Genomic DNA, 23,370 nt, shown 5'->3' on the forward strand with positions numbered 1-23,370 from the left:
TGCGCTCCGCATTTCGCTTCAGTATCGTGCCAAACATGCTGGAAGAAGGTTCGTCTCACATTTTGCTCTCTCACACTCTCTTTTGTATTTATTTTCGTGCCGTATTTTAACTCGCGCCGGTCGAACGCAATTGTTGTTGTTCTTCTGCTGTGGCTGTTCTCGTTCTCGTTGTTGTTGTTGTTGTTGTTGTTGTTGTTGGTGTGCAATTGGATTATTTTTAGGGCATGAGGATTAAACGTGCGCGCATGTCTAAAAGGCAGCAAGAGCGAAAGAGCTGGCACGAATACAAATGAGTGTTGCATATGAATCAAGTGTGCCGATTGAATGAGTGTTTTTTGTGCCATAAAAGTGACCTATGCCAAGTGTTAAGTGAACCAGAGACCAAGACTAAGACTAAGACCATGTGGAGCCGGCATGTGCAACAAACACACACACACACACACACACACACACACACGTAGTAAGAGATTGGGTTGTGTCGCCAGACGAGATTTGCCACACCACTGTCAAGTCGCATTTGTCAACAAAGGCAACAGCAGCAGGGACAATGCCACACACACAAACACATACAAATGCACACACACACAAACTCACACACACACACACATACACAGACAGACAAAGCGCACAAATGAACTTAAAAAGCAGAGCGAAAGCTTTTAAATCTGTTGCTTTCGTGCAGGCTAATCCCTATGAAGTTCACTAGATTTTGTTTTGTGCTACTGTTTGGCATCCCAGTGGAGCTTAAACACACACACACACACACTCACACAATCACACGCACACACACTAAGCAAGTCTAAAGCTGGCAGCAGAGAGATGGCACAACAACAACAACAACAACAAAAACAACAATGCATGTGGCAACAATAACAACAACAATGCCGTCGCGCTTTTGCACTCAAAACAGTGGCAAGTGCGCTCATCCTAGCGCCTAACCAAAGGCACACTCGCACTCACACACACACACACACACACACACACACACACACACTCAGACAAACACATTTAAACAGTCACATCCACATCCTAAGCCGCAATAACAACAACAACGTAAAACGCACGTAGCGCTCAACAGGAATAAGGCTGTGAAAATAAAATAAAGGCTAAAATGATAAGTGAAAGCAGCCGGCGGTATGGGAATAGGAATATCAACTTAGGTGTATATGTGTGCTGGTGTGTGTTTGTGTGTGTGTATGTGCTCGATGACGCGATTAGGATACAGGCAAAACCCATCCACAGTTACTTAAGTAAACTTATTGTGAGCCTCGTACAGTTCCAATTGGTGAGAAATATCAAAAAATTTTAGATCAGAAAAACCCTACTTCATGAGAAGTACTTTTTAGTTACCCATGGTAATTATACTTACAAAGATCTGAAGACCTGGTCTGATGATCATTTGATATAATGTGTTCTCCTTTGATATATATTTCCATAAAGTCCTTAGTATACAGGCACCTCGTAGAGTTCCAATATAAAAGATGTGAAGATCAGAGAAACCCTATTTCCCAACAAGTACTTTTTGGGTACCAATTTTAAAGATGGTTCTTGACTCCTACTTCTACTTATAAAGATTTCCAAATCTGGTCTGATAATCTTTTACTATATCATGTTCTCCCGTAGAGTCTTCAGGAAACAGTGTTTAGTTTGTTGGCTAATAGTTTTTTAACTAACTTCTAACTTATAATCACATATCACTTGACACTTATAAAGAGTTCTCTTAAGTACACCATGCCTACTTATACTTAAAAAAAATCTCTAGACCAGGCTTGATTATCATTTAATATAATATTTCCTCCCTTAAAGTCGCCATTAAACGCCGTCTAATTTGTCAGCTGTGGAGTTGAGATCTATTATAGTATTATTTCATTTCTCATAGTCACATTGTAACACTTATATAGGGTACTTTTATGTACGCCACGCCCACTCAACGTTAATAAGAATTTCATGTGCTTTATTATTCAAATTGCTTTATAATTAAATGCTCATGATGTGCCTTATCTATTACCATATTAATAAGTTTTAAAACTATAATTAAATTCGTAATACCTATCTAGTTATGGGCTTATCTTATTTTAAGAATGGGTTGGGCCCTTTTAGAGATTTTATATTGTTTCTAGCTCATAGCCTATTAGCCTATTTAGCAATTATTTTTTAATTTACATCACACAAATTGGGATTTCACAATTATTTATCAGTTTAGCTAAGGTTATATACATTTTATTACACTTTTCGATAACGCAGAAGTTGTAAAATGTTATCCATATTTCACATAATTATTAATCGTTGCTTGGAATATTTTTTTGTTCACTTTAAATTTGTGTCCGCTAAGAATCGCTTTCAATCTTACCCAGTTTGCATTTTAAACGAGAACTTCCTTTATTTTTGTATCCCCTTAAAATTCACTGAGTTTTCTTTTATTCGTATTCGCCCATTGGGTATGACAATTGCCCATTTAATCCCGACTCGTGGCTTCTGTTTTGAGGTCCTTCGCCAGCAAGGACACTGCGCATTGTTGACTCCACAGGCGGTTGTTGGATATCAACTGGTTCCTGCCAGGCGAGTTAACACACACTCGCACACACACATATGTGCTGTGATTTTGCACAGCAGAAAAAAAAATACTGTGAGTTGAAGATAAAAACTCGGCTGGCATTGAGTGAAATCGCAAAAAATTAGCAGTTAATCCCCTTAAATTGAATACCGCAGATGGTGTTGATGTTGTTGATGCCAGTGACAAAGACCAACAAAAACAACGGGGCAAAAAAAGCTAGCTGGCAATGACCGACTAGCAGATACTCTGTGCCCAGCCGCGACCAACATTTCTATTGAAAAGAAATTCTCAAGTAACTTTGGTGCTTACAGTATGATTATTTTTAAATTTTGTTATCCTTAATATGCATGTCTCTTCCTTCAAGACTTTTTCCGTTATCGCGTGGATTAGGAAGGGGGCTGGTATATAGAAAATTCTTAAAAGGGAAATCCCCATTAAGTGGACACTTCTCCGTACTGAGCACTTTCTGTCTAGCCAAGTATTGTCCGAGAGTATTCACGATAAAAATTAATGTATTCGTAATCCGTTTATATAATAGAAAACCCGGCATATCATTTAGTAGTTACCTGCTATTACTTTCGAGCTATGCTCAAACAATCATGTCTATAAATCGATACATACATCTTATAAAGTCAGACATGCTTCCTTCTGCCTATTGCATACATTTGCCTAACTGCAATATACCCTTTTACCAACTCTAAATGAGTCCAGGGTATAAAAAAAAAACTAACTACACTCAATTCACACACAACCAAAGCGAAGCGAGCCCCCAGCCCCAACTAAAGCCCACCGCAAAACAACAAAAACAAATGGTAAATATGTGCTGTGTGTTTGTGTGTGTGTGTGTGTATTTGTATGTGTTGGCCACGCTTAATGCGGCCTGGCAATTAGCCAGAGTTGCCACATAATACGCGCGGATAAATGTTTAAGATTTTAAGAGGTATCTAGCGGCTGCCCGAGCCGCCCCGCACATATCTTTAGCGAGCTGTAGTTTTTGTTGCTGTTTGGACTTAAGCTGTCAGCTGTGTGTTGTGTGTGTAGTGTATGGTGTGTGTGGCTGTCTAGTGTGTGGCTGTGGTCGGGCTTTGCCTTGCCAATGTGTGTGTGTGTATGTGTGTGCGTGCTTGTAAAAGCGTAAACCAATGCAACTAATCCGCGCGGAACAACTAATCAATGCAACTGGAACTGAAAAACTGGACGTATTAGCTGGGAAAATCCGTTCAGAAATTTGCTTAATAAAAAGAAAAGCAAAAAAACAAGGCGTAGGGTGTGGGGTGGGGGACAACAATAAGATGCCAGCAGAACACATAATAAAAAGAAAGAGAAAACAATTGAAGAATGAAGAGAAGTACCGGGGCCAAAGTAAGAAAGAAAGAATTATAATGCCACAGCGTAAATCCCTCCTCAAATTAAGCTCCTTGGCAGCGCTGCCAGCGCACCCTTTGTGGTTGTTGTTGCTGTTGCTGTTGTTGTTGTTGTTGTTGTTGTTGTCGTTGCTGTCGTGGCAGCAGCAGCGAAAGGTTACGCTTAATGCAAATACGCGCGCGGCCGCTGCCGCTGCGCGGATCAAATTTCATCCCCACCAGACAAAGCCCAAATACCAAAATACCAATGCGAAATGGCAAATGCGACACCGACACCAACAACAACAACAACAGCAAGAAGAAGAAGAAGAAGCACATCCTTCTGGCAAGGCAGCCGCTTGAGTAGTCGACGACGACGACGACGAGGATGAGGAGGAGCCGCAGTAGCTGCCGCACTAATAAACCTGGCAGCGGCCCGAACTGACTCATGCAAGCCCTAACTGCCACGCCCCTCCTCTCACGCCTTCCCCTGCTCAACGTAAATTCAAAAGCATTGAAAGCCGCTCATCTGGCGACCTCAGCAGCAGCGGCAGCAGCAGCAGCCGCCGCCGCAGTTCATTGGCAGCGGATTAAGCCGCCGCCGCGCACAAAGACGCTTTGCCATTGGATCGATTTAAAATACAGCGAAATGCTTGACAACAACAACAACAACAACTAGAGCGAACTTTGCGCGTGTGCCCGACTAGTAGATACCCTGCTTGACCTTTATGCTATACAGACACATGAAAATGGAGTTTACAACGCGACTTGTCTTCCAGCTCCTCCGGACTTTGGACTTTAGGAAGCACTTTAGCTTCTTCCTCTTATCACTGTGCGATTTGAATACTCCAAAATCGATATTTATCGAGATTATAGAAAAACTGAAAGATATCGAAACAATATTAATCCATTTAATATATATTCTCTCAAACTTTTCAAGATCCTCACACAGACAGTCAGACAAATAAATTTATATGCGTAAGGGTTTCAGAGATGCTTTACCTAACATATTTAAACAAAATCATTTATACCCTTCTTACCCATTTTTAATGGGCATACAAACAACAACAACAACAATCACAGTGAACAAATGAAAAGAAACAAAAAAAAAAAATGGTATAAAAGAAAAATCAGTTGTGGGTATTAATGCGGCCTCGATATGGCATGGGTCCCCGCTTGTGGGTAATATGCATAAGCACCATTAACTTGTACTTAAAACTGTGGCCAGGTGCGGGGAGCAGCACGCTCCGTTCCGCCCCGCCCCTCCACCACCCACTTGGCGCTGGGGTGTAACCTAAAGCGGCAGCGCGAAGCGTCTTCAAGCGGATTATATTAATCAATGCACAGTCGAGTCGAGTCTCAGACGAGTCCCTCTCTCTTTCTCTCATTGCCAACTAGGCGTATGCGTATTCTGTTTCCACATTTTAAAAAGCACCAGCACACCTTATATACCCACCTGATTGTATATGAATCTATATATAGTATGTACAGATATCTCTAGCAGCCTTTGTTTTGCCGTGCCTCGACTTCCCTCTTAATTGAATCAATGGACTCGCAGCGCTTGCCGCTCCTCGAAGACTTTGTTTGGCTTTAAGCAGGAAGATTTAAACGCAAATGTAATGCTAGAGCAGTGCCAGGGCCGCACAGCTACAGCTCATATCTGCATACACCTACATATATATATATATATATATATTTATATATATATATGTATATAGTATATATGTGTGCTATAATTCACTTGGACGACACACAGACACAGAGGAACTGTGTGCCGCACGGCATAAAAGGCAAAGCGTCTTAAGCGTTAAGTAGGAGCAACGTAAATAAGTAATATTGATAACTAAAGTGATTAAGGTTGCCGCCATGTGTGGCAACTGCGATGACGATGCCAGCGACAACCAAGACGACTCCCAATGCGACTGCGACTGCGACTGCAGCGGTTGGGCTGAGCTTGGCGTGTTTGTAAAGAAATCTCAAAAACTGAGCCGCAAAAAAATAAAATTCAAATTGATATTTGATTTATTAACAAAAATTAGCAGAAGTTTCTTAAAATAAGTCAGCCGACTCAACATTTCAAATCATTTTTCAAACAAAAACAGTAAATGCGAGAAAGAAGAGCTATCTTCGGCACGCCGATGCTTTGATACCCTTACTGACATGGCTATAGAGACTCAGCTGTTGATACTGATTAAGAATATATATTCTGAATGGGGTCAGAGATGTCTCTTTCTGCACATTTTGAGACAAAATTTTAATACCCTCTGCAAGGGTATAACAAATATATACAATACATTTCCGTCGGAAAATAAGTGAATTCGTTTTCTGTATCGTTTAGACAGGTGCCAAAATATTTGATAACAATGAAAGAGCCTAAATGCAACTGCGTTGCACTCTAAAGCTTAGTTTACTTTAACATTCGTTCACAATCATTTCTCGCAGTGTACGCATTTACTAAGCTGCTCGAAAGACTTCTATAACAATGGGCCAGGCTCTAAGATGTCCTTTAAAAAAAGCTCTGATCGATTTGAGCAGATGGCAAATAGCACTCGACTCGCAGTTTAAAGCGTATGCAACTGTGATAATGTGAGTTGACATTTGTGGCTGGGTTGTGTGCGTGTGCATGTGTGTGCGTGTGTCGATTTTTAACTCCTATTGGTCGTTGACATTTGTTTGGTACGCTTATTTCTGGTTCAAGTCGATTTCTGACTCGCCACGAATTGTCCTTTCGGTTTCGGTTTCGGTTCTGTTTGCACATATTATCGACATTTAAATCCCACTCAGTGCCTGCCACAGGATCAAAAAAAAAACAGCGCAACGGCAACCTCAATGCCAATTCCAACGCCGTTAGCTTCGACTCCACTTGATAATATTTGACAAAATTGAAAATCCTTTTTGCCGGCGTTTCTTTTGTGCGGCATGCACTTGGGTGTGCGTGTGTGTGTTTGTGTGTGTGTGTGTGTGATCACACATGACTGCATACAGCTTGCCTGTCTGTTTGCCTTATCCTGCGTTCATAATTTTAATCCTTTCGGTTTATTTGCATTCACAACATATTCATATTTGTTTTGAGCACTTGAAAAGGACTCTGCTTAGGGCTTGTTTGTTCCACAGATCTGTACGCGATTAATGTAATTTCCTTAAGGTGATTAGTTAGGGACAAGTCACACATATAAAATATTTGAAATATTTCCGTAATGAAAGCCTTTTCGAAAATTATATAAATTCGATTTCTTAAAATTCTTTTAAGAGTATCCTTAATTATAATAAATGGGAAATATGATATAGAATATTAAAAATCGAACATAGAAACAAGGATATGTTAAATAAAGAACAAGGAAAACTTTAGCAGGAATATGGACGAAAACTTGGATTAGGAAATATCAGAATTTTGTTCATTAAATCTAGAAGATCAAGTATGAAACATATTTCGAATAGAATATCCAAAAAGAAATTAAGCATGGGGCTTAAAACATGTGTTACTGAATTATAGCATACCCATTGTTAAGCCAAATTCAATTGCAGGGTATGTCCCAGTCAGAGCTCAAGCTGTGGCATTTGCTTACACGACTTTTGCACTGCTTGAGCTGAATTCGATATGCGATACTTAAATGTCATCAATTAATCAATGGACTCCTTTGCCTACTTTTATGTAGGAATTTACCGCACAGAATACATTTCCATTTTCATTAGCATTTTCATGCATATATATATATATATATATATACATCTATATATATATATACATCTATATATATATGTATATATAGATGGACTTTTATGTATAGAAAAATCCCAACACTCGAACAGAAAGTCGTTTGGCACTCATCAACGTGCTTTGACCAAAAATACACATCATAATCCTTTTGTAAGGATTTGGCAACTTCTTGTGATTTTCGCCCGTTGCACATGGCTTTTTCTGGCTGTCGACGGGCTCAAGAGTTCAAAGTGGGTGCTGGGTTGGTTTGGTTGGGTTATTTTGGGTGGATTGGGCTTTGCCTGCATTCAATTATCGTGCGCAGTTGGCCATTGTCTCAGCTCGGTGCGGATGTCCTTCTCTCCGTTGAGCTGTCGTCTTCGAACTCTCGGAACTAATGAAGTGCTGCAGTGCCTTAAGCAGCTGCTAATGCCACTAGAGCCGGAGCCGGAGCCGGACCCGGGCCCGGAGCTGGGGACGGAGCAGGAGCTGGAATCGGAGCTGGCCGAACTCGTTCAGCTGCCTGCACTTGAACTCGACTCCGGCAGCCACTTGGCCGCATGTATAAGCATGTTTTCTGGTTTGCTTCACAGACAAAGCTTAGAACCACTTAAGAAAATCCATTCAGAGGACTCTGCTCTGCTGGGGCTAGTTTAGTTTTTCTGGCCAGGGTCGAGAGAGAGCGTGCCTCACCTGCCCCAAATCAACATATCTGCCATGTTTTCTATATTGGCCCAACAACAAAAAGGATTAAATCTAAGACAGGACACACAGAGAGAGAGAGAGAGAGAGAGAGAGCGGGAGAGACACATGCAAGGACACACATGCATAGTTTTACATGCTATAAGGACAAAAAATGAATTTATTACACAACAAAACAAAAGTTGAGACAATTTAAATGCCTTTGCCTTGAGTTCGTGAATGCCCCCAGAGAAAGCAGAGTCCAAGGGGCCAATTTGGAGGCTGGGCTTAAATAAATTACCGCTACGGGCCATGCTTATTTCATTAGGATTATTTTCGACTAACGAAGATGTTGCCTGACCAGGCCAAGTCACCTGGCTGCGACTATTTACATGCCAATCCAACCCTTGATTTCCGGTTATGTGTTTCTTACTGACACAGAAAATAAAACACCTTAAGCCGCGTGTACGGGGGGCTGGTCGTTAACGAGGGGGTTTAACGCGAAAGCGAAAAGCGTTAAGAGCAAGAAAATGCCTGGCGGCATTAATTATAAGCCGCTTAAAAGTTTCAACATGTTTTTCCTCCCAAATACGACTGACAAATGCAAAAATACAAAATGTACTAAATAAACAAGGTGGGATTAAGATCTGTGGAAAAGCCTCTGCAAATTAGCACAAATAGCCATAATCAATAGTTAACTGAGGCGTCGCCTTTTAACCTCTTAACCCCTTCGTTTAGTTCAAACAGAGTTCGTAGTTTTGCGACGAACAACAAGTTTATAGATCACATCAACAAAACTCCGCTGCAAGACGAACTTTTCAAGTTTTTTTTTACAAGTTCAAGTTTTAAGTCTTCATGTTTTTACACTAAACTACAAGTTGCTCAGCGTGGCATTGTTGCACAGTGTATAGTTCTTGTAACTTTGATTGAACTGCAAACACCTATAGTTTTTTTTTTACTAAATATTAATAGAACAATTAAATTTCAATGTTAATTTAATAATATAATTGTTTCTAATGTCTTCAAGGAGGTCTCGATCCCCAAATAGCTTTATTATTTTATGATACAGCCAATATATATATATATAAATTCTCATCAATTATTGCATGCATACTTCAAGGAATTCAATTTCGATATAAATTTATTAATAAAGTAATATCTTACATCTCTGGATTTCCTTCAATTTTCATTATGATACAGCCAATATTTTACTATGTGTATTTCAGTTCGCATTCAAATTGATAGTGTGCATAAATTTTTGGCAAATTAATTTTCCAAGTTTTCATCAGTTTTCAAGTGCTTTCCCCAACTGCTAAGCCCGATCTTCTTCTTTTGCTTTTATTGTGCTGCTTTTCTTTTGCAGCACGTTGCAAGACAAGGCGCGCAGCGAGGGGGTGGGTTTGGGGGCAGTGGTGCAAGACAAGCGACAGGGCTTAGACAAGGATATGCAACGTCCAAGGTGTGAGAAGCAGGCAGCGATGCATAAGACACACGTGTATGTGTGTGTGCGTGTGTGTAAAGTTCTTAAGTAGCCCCGATGCTCGGCTCGGCATTATAAATTAAAATGCATGCATTAAAAATTCTACTGAAAAGAGTTTGCAATTAAGTAGGACTTAAGTTGAAGTGTAAATAAAAATACATGTACACACACACACACACACACACACACACACACACACACACTCACACATATAAGCTTAAGGATTGTAGTTGGGAGTCGGGGTAAAGGACATCAAATCGCCTGCTGCGTGGAGCCCAAAAAACTTGTGGCAATTTCCTTAAGACTATTGCTTAATTTCCGGTCACTCTTACTTTCACACACACACGCACACACACGGCGACAAATGTGCCTGCCACTTAAGTCCTTTCAAATCCTTAAGATTTTTCCGACATTTTCCACTGGCCAGCCACTGATAAGCAAATTCCAAACAGTTCACTTGGCTTAAGCAGGACCCTTACGCATAGTCGCACCCACCTCCTCCCCCCCTCCCGCACCCTCCCTCTATCCAGGACAGCCCTCGCAATGTCCTTTGCACATTAAGCAAATATCCTTTACGGTTATTAAAACTTTGCTCTCTGTAAAATTTTAATTTTCATACCCAAATCACTCAAAATCATTTTAATAAGTAAATTATGAACATTTTCTTATAAATAAACAATACACAATTTATTCGGCCAGCCGAAAGAACTGCAAATCCCTCCCTCCCCCTCCTTCCACCCTACTGCTGCCGCAGGTCTCAGGTCAAGTTTGTCCGAAAAAGCAGAACTACAAATATTTGTTGGTCAAAGGATATTTTCAGCTGCAAAACTTACATAATCCTTGCCAGCAGTCACTTAAATTGTTCCCCTCCCCCCGCACACACACACACACACACTCACTCTTACGCGTGTGTGTGTGTTTCTTAGTTGGGGATTATGTCGTTTTGATGTTGTGCGTAGGCGATTCATAATTATTGTTGGTCTCGGCTGCTGTCCTTGCCGCTGCTTGTGGTCAGTCAATTGGTCAATTTCTTAGAAGAAAGCCAAAAGCGCGCACAACCAGGCACACACACACACACACACACACACACTCACACTCACCGTCTCATTGCCATTTCCACAATAAAATTTCATGCCAAGCTGCACACGTGAATGCTACAAAAACTTTCAAAGATTAAAATCTTGTGTAGGATGACCTGGGAGAGGGGAGGGTGCTGGCTTGCTCTCACCCCTGCTAATTGGCCGCCTCTGGCTGTTGCGCAATCAGCCTCAAAATAGTCCTGGGCATACTACGAAAGGGGCTTAGCTGACGTCTCTAACAAGCAAACCGAATCACAAATATCCCATTTATTTCGAACTTTCAATTCAGATTGCGATAAGCCAAAGACAGAACTCTCTTTGCAGGGTAATCAAGAGCCAGCCATCAGTGTGCAACAGTTGCGCGACTAGTCCGATACCCTGTAGTTATAATTGGGAATTTGTTCAGTCTCAGGTTGTCTGGCTGCTCGAAGAGTATGTTGCGTTTCACAAGGACAAAAAGATTTTATACATATTTTAGTATATTATTTTATATTCCTAAGTAGGATGTCCAGAATTCCTCTATTGAATACCCTGTAAATATAGAAAGTAATTGAATTTATTATATTCTTAAAATTTAATATGAATGTAAGTCTTTTAGGATAATTTCTTTTAGGAAATACATTTACTTCGCAGATAGTTTTGCAAATGCCGTGACTCGATGCTTGAATACCCTGTATTCCTCATATAAGACAAGCTTATCAGACCAATAAGATAGACAATATAACGTCTACCTGAATACCCTGTATTTTGTACAGTACAAGAAGAGCTTATCAATTGCACAGCTTTCCGCTTTGATCTCTTGCGTAACTAGGCTTTATATGCACAAATGTTATTTAATCTGCCAGTGCAGGGTATTATAAGAACATATCACATTCAAATGGTATCAACGCAATTGGCAACTTTATTATTTTTGCGCTCGCCGAGTTGGTAACGCGACTGCGACTGCGACGGCGACTGCGACTTCGACGCAGGTTAATAAATCTAAAGCTGCGACACAGGGCAAAAAATATAAGAGAAAATGGAAAAGTCGTCATGCGGGGCGGGCGGTGATGCGCGGTGCAGGGGGTGGAGTCAGCGCGACGACAGCGTCTAAGCCTATGCAAGTGGAGTTCATTACAAATCGTTTGTCAGCTTAGGCCAACGGTCGGTGGGCGGGAGCCGGGGAGCGGTGGTTTTTGTGTGGGTGGGGCTGTCTACTCGTCTGCCTGCCTGGCTGAGATTTAATGCCTCAAACGTTTTTAATTCAATTTGTTTGGCCCGTGCGCCGGCTGCTGTCTCGATTATTTTTGCCACTGATAATGCTAATAAGGATAAGCGCCGCCCAGTGATGCGCCAGTCGCCCGGTTGCCCGCTCGTGGGTGGGCCCGGTGGGGGCTACTTACGAGCTGCACTCTCCTCTCAATGCCCCCCCTCTCGATTCTCATTCAAAATCAGCACCATTTTTGAGTGCTGTCAGAGCTGGCGGCTATTTTGAGACTGGGCAACGCAACAATTAGCGTGCTGGCTGTGGCTCCACACACACCCACACACACACACACACACACACACACACACAAATCTACGCGCAGAGCCAGAGCCAGGCGCACATGCACATATGCATGCACATGAAATCGGCTTTTGTGTTAGCCCCCAAATCATGGGGCAGGATAATGGATTTAATGAGTTTATTATTCGGTTGCGCTACGCATTTTCGCTCTATTGTTCTTTGGCCGCCGCCATTTCAGCCAAAGCCTCAGTCAGCGCACCTATGCCACCTATAAAGGCGGCCCCTAGGCCCCAACGCCCAATACCCAACGTAATGCATAATGCCAAAGCCAAAAACGGTCTGCCCCGAAAACCCAGAGCCAACAGCCCTCAGGTTTATGTCCCTGTAAAAATCGTTATTGCGTATATTACGCTAAAATACAACAAAAAGCACGCCAAACATGGCTTTATTATATATTTATATATGTATATACATATATGTTTGTGTGTGAGCATATGTATGTGGCATGTGGCACACGGGATTACGTGCCCCCGAAAATGTGCCGTGTGCCCTTATTGTTTTAAATTTTATAGACTCTGCAGCAGATCAAAGATTATAAATTAACTAAAATATATGAAATTCAATTAAAACATAAACGAATATAATTTATTAGAATATATATATTAAATTTTTAATCATTTATGTAACTTTTAAAATATAAAATTGTCATCAATTAAACAGAAAGGAAATTAAATTAAATTAATAAACTTCTGAAGAATTCTAAAAGAAATGTTCTCCTCTCAAAGGCGAAACTTCAAATTTGTTAGACACATTTTGATAATCAACTTTTGAAATACGCAAAAATAATTTAAGATTCAATAAACAGATATCCATTAAAGGCTTACGAAAAGAAGTATTTTTTTCAATTATATTATGTCTGAAGAATTCTTTAGAATTTTTCCAACTACTCTCTTCAAAAGTTGACTTTTTTTAAGCACATCTTCAGCATTATTTTTATTGTAGCTCCGGAGCGTATTGTAAATACCTTTAGGCCTCCGCCGCTTTATCCCACATAATTGTTTATTCCTTTTTAAATTATTTCATACATACATACGTACGTACATGTATGTGATGCATGTGCTTTCCACGAATATGTATGTATATATATATATATATATATATACATATATGTGTTCAATACAATTGATATATTTATTTTTAATGCCCAATAAGGATTTTATGGCAATTAAAAGATTTGCAGGCGCACACAACAACAACATATGTGTATATATATATATATATATATATGTATATATTTATGTATAGTTGAAATCGCTCATAATTGTGGCAGCAACTTTTGGCCGCGTTCTTCTGGCTGTTTTAAACGCGCCCAAATGCCAATCGCCAGCAATCTGCGCGCTGCTTACAATTTTTATAATTGGAATAATTAATAATACCCTTATGGCCGCCAGCAGCGCGGGCGTTAAGCCTATTTGCTACTGGTGTCCAGGGCAGCTATGCTCTGCTCCCCCCCTTCCCCCCTCTTGCCGAATGCATTTACAGCTTTGGATTGGGCATCGGGCGTGCATTGCATTTGCGTTTTTCGCTATTGGCAAACATTTTGGTAAATCATTTTTAAGCTCCACATAATTGGTCGCGAAAAAGTGTTGTGTTTTAGGCCAAAATGCGATTTATATGGGCGTGTTATGGCTATAGTTATGCTAGCAACTATCATAATTGGGCTGACTAGAAGAAAATGACCGGCGTTGCACGGCTAGAAAATGCGCCATTTAAGTCATTTACTTAATTATTAATGGAGGTTGTTTCACTTAAGTTCTTAATATGGGAGTGCTATGATTATACTTATGCTCATATTTGGGCTGACTAGAAGAAATTGACCGGCGTTGCACGGCAAAAAAAAAGTCAGTATATATATATATATTTTTATTTTATATTTATATTTATATTCTCTTCACTAATTCACTGATTTGAACTGGCGTGTCTCCTTCTCGTTGGTTCGATGCTCAGGCACAGGCGCATGTTTTTTGACAGAGAAACTCTTTTATATTTATGCAGATGAACACTCTAGGACAAGTGCTGTACTCTAGCTAGTAGCTTTGCCAATCAATTGGCCAACTAGTCGGTGGCAAAATTCGCATTATTAATTTATAATTATTTAGCCTATTATGCATAATGTATTCATAATCCTGCCAATATAAGGGGTAAGCGGCTAAAACCATTTTGCGGCTAACCGCAGCATGCAATAATTTATTGAAATACCTCTCTGTTGGCAAGGTCTGGCAACATATAAAATATGTTTTAATTGATTTTTTTAATTTGGCCGATTTGCACTTGGCGCCATTTGAAGCGTTCCGAACTGAACACTAAACCGATTAGCAGCAGTTGCAGCAGGCCCTAGAGTTAGGCAGTAATTAGATGCTGACACAGAAGCACGACTTTGCAAATACCCTAGATAAAAGTAAATTAAATAAAAGTTTAGTTCTCTTGTTTAAAGAATCAAGTAATTAAGTTCCTTAGTCAAAAAACTGTACAAAGAACTGTCGAAAGAGCACACAGCTTCTTTTGTCAGCTATTTTTGAAATACACTTGATTTATGCCAAACATTTCATATCATTTCTATTCATTAAATGCATTTTATTTTTAATTTATATATATATTTGGCTTTTGAAAGAGTATACAAACTGCTAAAAAGGAAATTTAATACCCTAGATGAAAGTAAATTAAATATTTAAGTTCCTAAGTCAAGAAAAATTCGATAAAAGACCTGCCTAAATAATAGCGTTTTCTGAAATTCATGATATATATGTATTTTGAGTATACGAACTGCTATAAAAAAAATTTCAACATTTTTTGTACTTGAAGTGGAGTGCAAAGTACTTGATTTGCACAAATATCAAACTTGAGTGCCTTATTTATATATTTACTGTGCATTTGTATAAACAGCATGCCCTTTAGGTATATATGTATTTGCTGCAGGGTATTTGCAACTAATTTGTTGTTTTTCGAGTGCTTTAAAATCTTCACCAAATTTATGAATATTAAAATGAATTTCCAAACAGCCCTCTAATTTCTCCGTCTACCTCTCTCACTTTTTCCATCTCTCTCTCTCTCGCTCTCTCTCTATTGCAGCGAAATCGCTTCCGCTGCACTGCGTAGTGGAGTCCGTGCACTCGCTGCACGCCTCGCTCACCATAGACACACGCCAGCCGTGGAAACGGCGGCCCAACATCGAGACGGACAGCTATGTGATCATTGCAGCTGCCACGCCCTGGAGCGAAATAGTCCAGACGGCGCTGCAGCGTCTCGGGTACTCGCAGGAGGTGGCCAACACGGCAAGAGGTGAGTGCTAGAATTTGGTTAAGACGTCTTGAATACCCTTTTAAAGGAAGGCCTGATTCCACTATGCTCAATAAAAATTAAATTAACAAACCTCACATTCTGTGATTCCACTACAAAATGTGGCATTCACAAAAAAAATACAAGAAATGTTCACAGTGGAATTAGGCTAGAAGTGAATTTGTCCTAGGCTTTATTGACTTGCATATTTACGCATTCTCTTGCTCTCCCTCTCCATCTGCTAGGCTCGCTCATCATCAAGCACTGGAAGCCCATACCATTGGAACAGATCTCTGATAATCCGGCTGTGCCGGTTAGCGATATTGTGGGTGAACTGACCTCGGTCATAACGCTGCGTATTGTCATATTGCGCCCGAAGACCTCACCCTTTGGCGAGATCAAGGACAAGCTGCTCAAGCTGCTTGTGCTGCAATCGCACGCGCTGCTCCGCTCCACCGGCTGCCCCTTGGATGAGGTGAGTTCACACACAAACACACACACACACACACACACACAAACACACAACTGTTAGCTAATTAGACATTCACTTTGAACTCTCACTACAAAACTTGTGCGTTAAGTTGACAAAATTCTATAATGATTCATAAGCGGTTTACGGCAACGACAACAACAACAACAACAACAACCTAGCCTGACCTATTAGCTGGCGTCTTGTGAGAGTTGCCCTAAAATCTTTCCAAAAACTTCGAACCCGGCAACATTTTAACATTTTCTAGACTAAGCCGCAGCTAAGCGGCGCGTTGCGTAGAACCCATGAAAACTCAAACCGCTAATTTGCGTGAATTGAGGCATAAACACACATACACACACACACACACACACACACACACACACTCACTCGCACGTACACACACGTATAAAGAGCCAACTGTTGGCAACAAAAGTTTTTTGCGTATCCTGCCCCTGGAAAATGCTCGAGTTTTCAAAGCAGCCAATGCCGTCTGTGTGCCTGCCTGGCTGTGTGTGTGTGTGCGTGTGCGTGTGCGTGTGTGTCTTTATATTACATGCATATGAAATTCATAGAAAATGCTTTTGATAATAATTCTGACTACAAAGAAATGTTTGTTAAGCCGACTTCATTTATTTTGGTTCACCTAACTAATCCTTTTTCTGCAATAGTTTTCATTTGTAATCAGCTTTGCGCTTATCGCCGAACACACTGAAAACAATTTCTAACGATTTGTTACGCACACATATGTACAAAATTTAAAGAAATTAAGCGGCGTCGCACGGCTCAAATTAATAATAAAGCCAGAAGCACTTGGCTTCTAAGAATTTCAGATGGATTTGAACCGGCGATCTTCCGCTTGATGGTCCGACATCTTGCCTTCTCTCCGAGGATTTTTGCTGAATTTGAACCGGCGTTCTTTCGCTTGATGGTCCGACGTTTTCCTGTCTTTCCACCTATCTATCCTTGGCTGTCTGTCCGGCTCTCTGTCAATCTTCTACGTTTCTACGTGTGATCCCCAGTCAGTCAGTCAGAAAAAACCCTTCTATATATAAGTATATATGGGTACACTTTCCGATTGTGTAGAGCTCAATTGCTAACACTGGGCTTATTTGTGGCCAACACAGCCGGGCAGATCATAGTCTTAAAGAGTTGTGCGGGCAGCGCATGACCCACATCTAAATCCTCCATCACAACCAGCCGACCGACCGCCCGCCCGCTCGCTCGCCTGCTCGTCCGCCCCTCGACTGCAGTCAGTCATAAATCAGAGTATTTTCATGTCTATATATTTGTTGTTGTTGTTGTTGTCGCTATCGGAAATCACGACCGAAATACCCTTCAATTGATATTGCGACTGATTTTATTGGCCCTGATTAATATTAGCAAAGCGTTTGCCCCTCTAATCACATGATAAGCATATATATTCCTATAATTCCCTCCACACACACACGCACACACACACTAACACAGATACCCTTTGATTGTGGTCCCGTGGCTAATGTTCGTCTGTGTTCCGAGAATTGCGAAAGTCACCAACGATATGAAAATCAATTTAATAATTGCTCGCCGTCTTCTCCCTCCGCCTCCCCTCTACCCTCTCGCCCGCTCAACACACATTTTATTTACAATTAGTTGTCTATAACACCTTCCTTACCGTACTGCTCCCCCTCCCCCTTCACCGTGCTATGTTTCGAGCAGCTTAAGTGATTTGGGGCGCCTCCTTAGCTGATAGCGACAGACATTATCTATTATGTGGAGCTGGCAGAAGCGCACGTATTTGAGGCGAGTATCAATGAGCATTTAATACGACCCACCCATACCCTCACCACCTCTCGACCATATACCCACAAATAAATATATATATATATATGTGTGTGATTGGGCATTGCTACCGCTTCCCTCTGAAACGGGTGAATTTTCTGTTTCGTTTCTATTTCTGAACATTAAATTCAATTTTAATCGCATAAGCTGTTGTGTCGTCGTCCCCTATCGGGCCATAGGGACTATCTATTTATCGCGCCTGACGTTGCCGTCCGTCAGTCAGTTAATATCAGTTTTTTTTTTTTTTTTTTTTTTTTCGTGGGGTATCAGTTCTATATCGTTATAGGCAATTTTGAGTCTGCCGCAATCAGAGCCAACACCGCGCACATTTATGGCTAAGTAAATCCCGGCCACTTGAGGGCCTTAACAAACCAAACCAAAACCGAACCAAAACCCAAACCAACCCAATGCGACTCAACTTTGATTTTTATGACACCCGCTTAGTGGGCCAGACGTGGGCTCAAACCGGCTAAGTGCACTGGCGACAGCCAATCAGTTAGCAGTACAGTAATGCCTCCTACTCATTGCACCCAGTTTTAATACCCTGAACACATTAACAATGGGTAAAAGGGTATGATGTATTTATCAGGCAGAAGGAAGCATCTCCGACCCCATAAGGTATATATATATATTCTTCCTCAGCAGCAAGAGTCGAGTCGATCTAGCCAAGTCCGTCTGTTTGTCCGTCTGGATCTCAGAGCCTATAAGAGCAAAAGACTTTAAATAATCGATACTTGATAACTTGCCACGTTTGCACGTAATTGATAAGAATCGCTATCGAAATCCTGTTTTTTGAGCAAATCTCGTAAATTATAAGAGCTAGAGTCACCAAATTTGACATGTAATTTCATGAATAGTATATACATATATAAAAAGTATCTTTTACTTTATAGCTATATCAAAGCATAGCTATAATTCAATTTACCAATTTAGGGAACGAGGGGAGTAATCCTTAAAGTGAGATATTTTGGATAACAGTTTTTTTATGTAGAGACTACTTAGATTTTTATCAAAGCTTAATTGTTTCCCCTCCTCGCTTGCAGGTGACGCTCTCGCAGATTTGTCGTAGCTCACATCAGAATACGTACGCTCTGCCCGGCGGCGAGATACCCGATGAGCTGCGCCGTAAATTCGATCAGTGGTGGTCCAATCAGCTCTCGCCGCAGTCGGCGATGACGCCAAAGATGCTGCCGTTCATGTCGGCGCCGTCGACGGTGCCGGTGGTGCCCGGCGACATGGACTTTCCGGTGGGCACGGCAATGGCCGCAGCTGCTGCGGCCGCGGCCCATGCCGCTGCAGCTGGTGCTGGCGGCGCTGCCAATCCGCTGGGCGCGATGAGCAGTCGCGAATCCCTGCTGCTGGCCAACGAGGCAGCCGCGGCCGCTGCGGCGGCGGCAGCAGCAGCTGGACATCATCCCAATGCGGCTGTGGGCCAGGCCCAGGCGGGCGGGCATCATGGCAATATGCTGGTGCATCCGATGCACGCGGCCAGCATGCATCATCATCATCATGCGCAGGCGCATGGCGGCCAGTATCCTAGCCAGAAGACGCGCATGCGCACCAGCTTTGATCCGGAGATGGAGCTGCCCAAGCTGCAGAAGTGGTTCGCCGAGAATCCGCATCCCTCGCGCCAGCAAATCCAGACCTATGTGGTGCAGCTGAATGCGCTGGAGTCGCGTCGCGGCCGCAAGCCGCTCGACGTCAACAACGTGGTCTACTGGTTCAAGAATGCGCGCGCCGCCCAGAAGCGCGCCGAGATGCGCGGCGGCAGCCTCGGGAACGCGATGAGCGCCTTGGGACATGCCGCCATGAATGGCTATCTGAGCGGCCACGCACCGCTGGGCCAGAACTCGAGCAGTAGCGCCGGCAGCCAGCCGCTGAGCATGGGCAATCTTTCTATGTCGCACGACTATCTCAAAAGTCCGATGAGCTTGAAGTCCGAGGATATTGACACCATGTCGCAGCATTCCGACGAGCTGGAGGAGGAGCCCAGCAGGCCAAGCACACCGCAGCTGCCGCTCTCACTGACCACACACGAACGCCATCGCGGCTCGCCCATGCTCGACGATGACGACGAGGAGGAGCAACAACAGAGGCAGCAGCTGCGGTCCGAGCAGCAGCAGCAGCAACAGCCGCAGCGCTCCAAGAGCGCCGGCAGCGATGTGGTCAACGGCGTCGATGAGCACGAGGAGAAGCCCGCTGTGCTGCAGATGGGCGATGAAGCCGCAACACATGACAATGACAACTCCAACTCCAACAATGCCAATGTCGAGGCGACTGGCAATGCGCTCGGCGACGAGGCCGGCGCCAATAACAACAACAACAATAATAACAACAATAACGAGCAAGAGTCCGGCAGCCCGCCGAAGCGCAGCACGCCCAAAGAGGAGGACGATGACCTAGACATGGACGAGGACGATGAGGACAATGAGCAGGATACCAGCCATCTGGATGAGTTTCGTTCGCCCTCGCCGGATCTGGCGGGCAGCGTGACGCCGCACAAGGATCAGCTGCCGTTTCCCATGGTGCCCAACTCGATGTTCTCGCAGTCCTTCATGTACATGAGCCACTATATACCGGCCTTTGGCCAGGCGGCCGCTGCCCATCCGCATGCCCATCATGCCGCTGCCGCTGCTGCCGCCGCTGGGCTCCAGCCGAATACGTTAATGGGCGGCGCCGGTCTCAACTTGTCGAGCATCTCGAACGAGGAGCGCCGTAAGCGCAATCGCACCTTTATCGATCCCGTCACAGAGGTGCCCAAGCTGGAGCAGTGGTTCGCCATGAATACGCATCCCTCGCACAATCTGATACTCAAATATACCGAGGATCTGAACACCATGCCCTATCGGTAAGTTAAGCCCAGCTTAAAAGATACGATTCGGATACTCGATCGAGCACACAGACAATGTTCGAGTTGCTCGAGTCAGCCAACATGTTTGAGCCAACATGTTTGTGTTGCGCCAAGCTGAGACAATACACGCATGAAACGATTAGCTCGAGCTGTGTTTCGATTAACTCGAATTCTTTTTCGATTAATTGTTCGAGTAACTCGATGCAGAGCTCTATCTATATTACTCTGAGAAATCTTTTTCAACTCCTTTCGTTTCCCTCTGCTTTCTTTTTGCAGCCAAAAGTTTCCGCGTCTGGAGAGCAAGAACGTGCAGTTCTGGTTCAAGAATCGACGCGCCAAATGCAAACGGCTCAAGATGTCGCTCTATGACAACAGCCAGTGCAGCCAGCTGGGCGGCCTCGGCTCCTTTGTGCCCAAATACGAGGAGCGCGACTAGAGGCCTCTCTTGAATTGAAATGAGAGGAAATCGGAGGCGTGTCACGAGCTATATGTAAATACACACTATTTAAGACTTAAGCCCTATGCAGCTATGACAACATAATTAAGAGAGAGAAGATAAGCCCCTAATGCACCTAGTTAAGCGCCGTCTCTCCAAGTATTATAGTAAGAGTTGAACCAGTTTTCTAACCCAGTATCAGACCCACTTTCGGTCCCAGTTAGCTAGGCGAACGAACGCCGCAGAATATTTAGCGAAAAATAAAAACTAAATAAAAAAGAAGAATTAGTTAAAAATTAAAATTAGATGAACTAATAGGACTTTAATTTATCACAGCTTCTAGCATGACCTTAACAAATAAAACTCTATATCTAAATAAGTTTAAACATCCATCAGTTCGCAAAGTTAGGAGTGTGTAACCAAAGAGAGCCAATTTCATGTGTAAATATGTATGTTATACCAAAACTATTCTATTACTATAAAATATTTGAATAGTTATACTAGCATTGGGAATTTCCTGTTTTTCAAATACTTTAAAGTTTTTGCCTTATTTTAGTTCGTTTTCCAGCTTAGCACATATCTATGGAGCATTTTATATGTTTGAAAGAAAAAGAAGAAATGCAAAAACTAAAAATATCAAATAAATCTAGCCCAAAAAAAGGGGGTTACGTTAAATGTCCTGGTATTTAATACCTGCTAAATGGCATTACATTTTCAGCCGAAAACTCAGCTGCTGTCTTAGGTATTCCGTTGTGTATTTGAATTATTCAATTTCAAGCGTTTGATAACAATTACGAGTAGTATTCACATTTATAAAGCTACACTTAAACGTGTTTAATGAATAATTGTTCCACTAGATCCATAAGCATACAAATCGTAAACAAAAACCAACTAAATTTAATTGTAATTTATTGAAAGCATAAATAAACACAAACACACGGACACATACACATTAAACAAACGTACACACATACATTATATTACAATATGTATTCCCAGCAATTATTAAATAATTAAATAAATACAATTTTAAATGTCAAACTTGAGCTAAACTCAAAGTGTTCCTCTTTTGGGGCAGAATAAAAAAAAGTCAAGGAGTCAGATATCTAAAGTCCATATTTGAAAGTCCACAAAGTAGAAGCATAAAATCATTTAATATCGCATCTCACTCGGAGATTCTCTTAATAAATGACATAAATACATCGCGATAAAATAATAAATAATATTTGAAAATCATTATTTGTTACAATTTCAGCTGTATGTGGCACACGTTAAAAAAAAGTAAAGAAAAAACTAAAGTCATATGCAGTTATGACTCCTGGCGATGTGGCAGTGGCAACTCGTGTGTCCCATGTCCTGTCTATGTGTCTGTGTCCGTGGCTAATGTGTGGTAATGTGTTTGGCAATTTCTCATGTGCCAGGACCCGCTTTGCTTTATTTCTTTCATTTTTGTTAGTCGCTGATAAGCAAAGGGGAAATAAATATGCATATATGAAGGAAAAAAGAATGGTGTAGAGGGCTGTTGCTCCGCCTCCTGCGGCTGCTGCTGCTGCTCCTGCTGTTGGCCACGCGGCGTATGAGTTATCTGGCCAGGCGGAGTATATTAGCGTTGCCTTCAGCGAGATATGAAACAATTTATTAGCGCCAAAGTTTGCTTCATTTCTTTCTTCATTTCTTTATACATTATTTCGACCGCCTTTGTGAAGACATTCACACACACAACACACACACACATATGCTCCTTTAGATGGGTATAGGTACAAGCATATATGTGTGGCTGTCAGGGAGGAGCTGGGCCTGTGGGGGGCAGCTCCTAAATCAGCAGTCAACATTATTTCTTATTTAAAGTACGTATCTGAATGGGCGCATGTGTGTGTGTGTGTGTAGGGATGTGCATCATTTGTTATCGCAAACTTTTAAATTAAAAATGTAAAGAAGGCAGCGCAGTGGCAAACGAAATGGCGTCCCACAATTTATGAGCACATTTTTTGGTTTGCATATTAACAGGCTTTTATTTATGAATTTTTAAGGACTATCCTGATGTCCGTGCACAAACCACAGGTAATGTATATTTATGTGTATCGTAGATCTGAAGCACATAAGACATGGTATGGCTCATTAGAGTCGTACGGATTCC

General features: G+C 42.0%; 1 protein-coding gene across 2 annotated transcripts in view; it reads left to right on the forward strand.

Annotated features, from left to right (window-relative positions):
• Positions 1–22,274, forward strand: part of dve (SATB1_N and homeodomain domain-containing protein dve) — a 60,108-nt gene extending 37,834 nt beyond the window's left edge. Inside the window, exons 1-5 of one of the 2 annotated variants that reach the window (XM_070209897.1) lie at positions 21–48; positions 15,450–15,659; positions 15,902–16,131; positions 18,990–20,794; positions 21,074–22,274. In XM_070209897.1, coding sequence (XP_070065998.1) covers positions 36–48; positions 15,450–15,659; positions 15,902–16,131; positions 18,990–20,794; positions 21,074–21,233 — 2,418 coding nt within the window. In that variant the 5' untranslated portion in view covers positions 21–35 and the 3' untranslated portion in view covers positions 21,234–22,274. Of the gene's footprint in view, positions 1–20; positions 49–15,449; positions 15,660–15,901; positions 16,132–18,989; positions 20,795–21,073 lie in introns of those variants that run through there. The other variant, XM_032436170.2, reaches the window with a different exon arrangement.
• The last annotated feature ends 1,096 nt before the right edge of the window (positions 22,275–23,370 follow it).

The sequence above is a fragment of the Drosophila virilis genome, chromosome 5, assembly GCF_030788295.1.
Source record: "Drosophila virilis strain 15010-1051.87 chromosome 5, Dvir_AGI_RSII-ME, whole genome shotgun sequence".
Classification (NCBI taxonomy): domain Eukaryota; kingdom Metazoa; phylum Arthropoda; class Insecta; order Diptera; family Drosophilidae; genus Drosophila; species Drosophila virilis.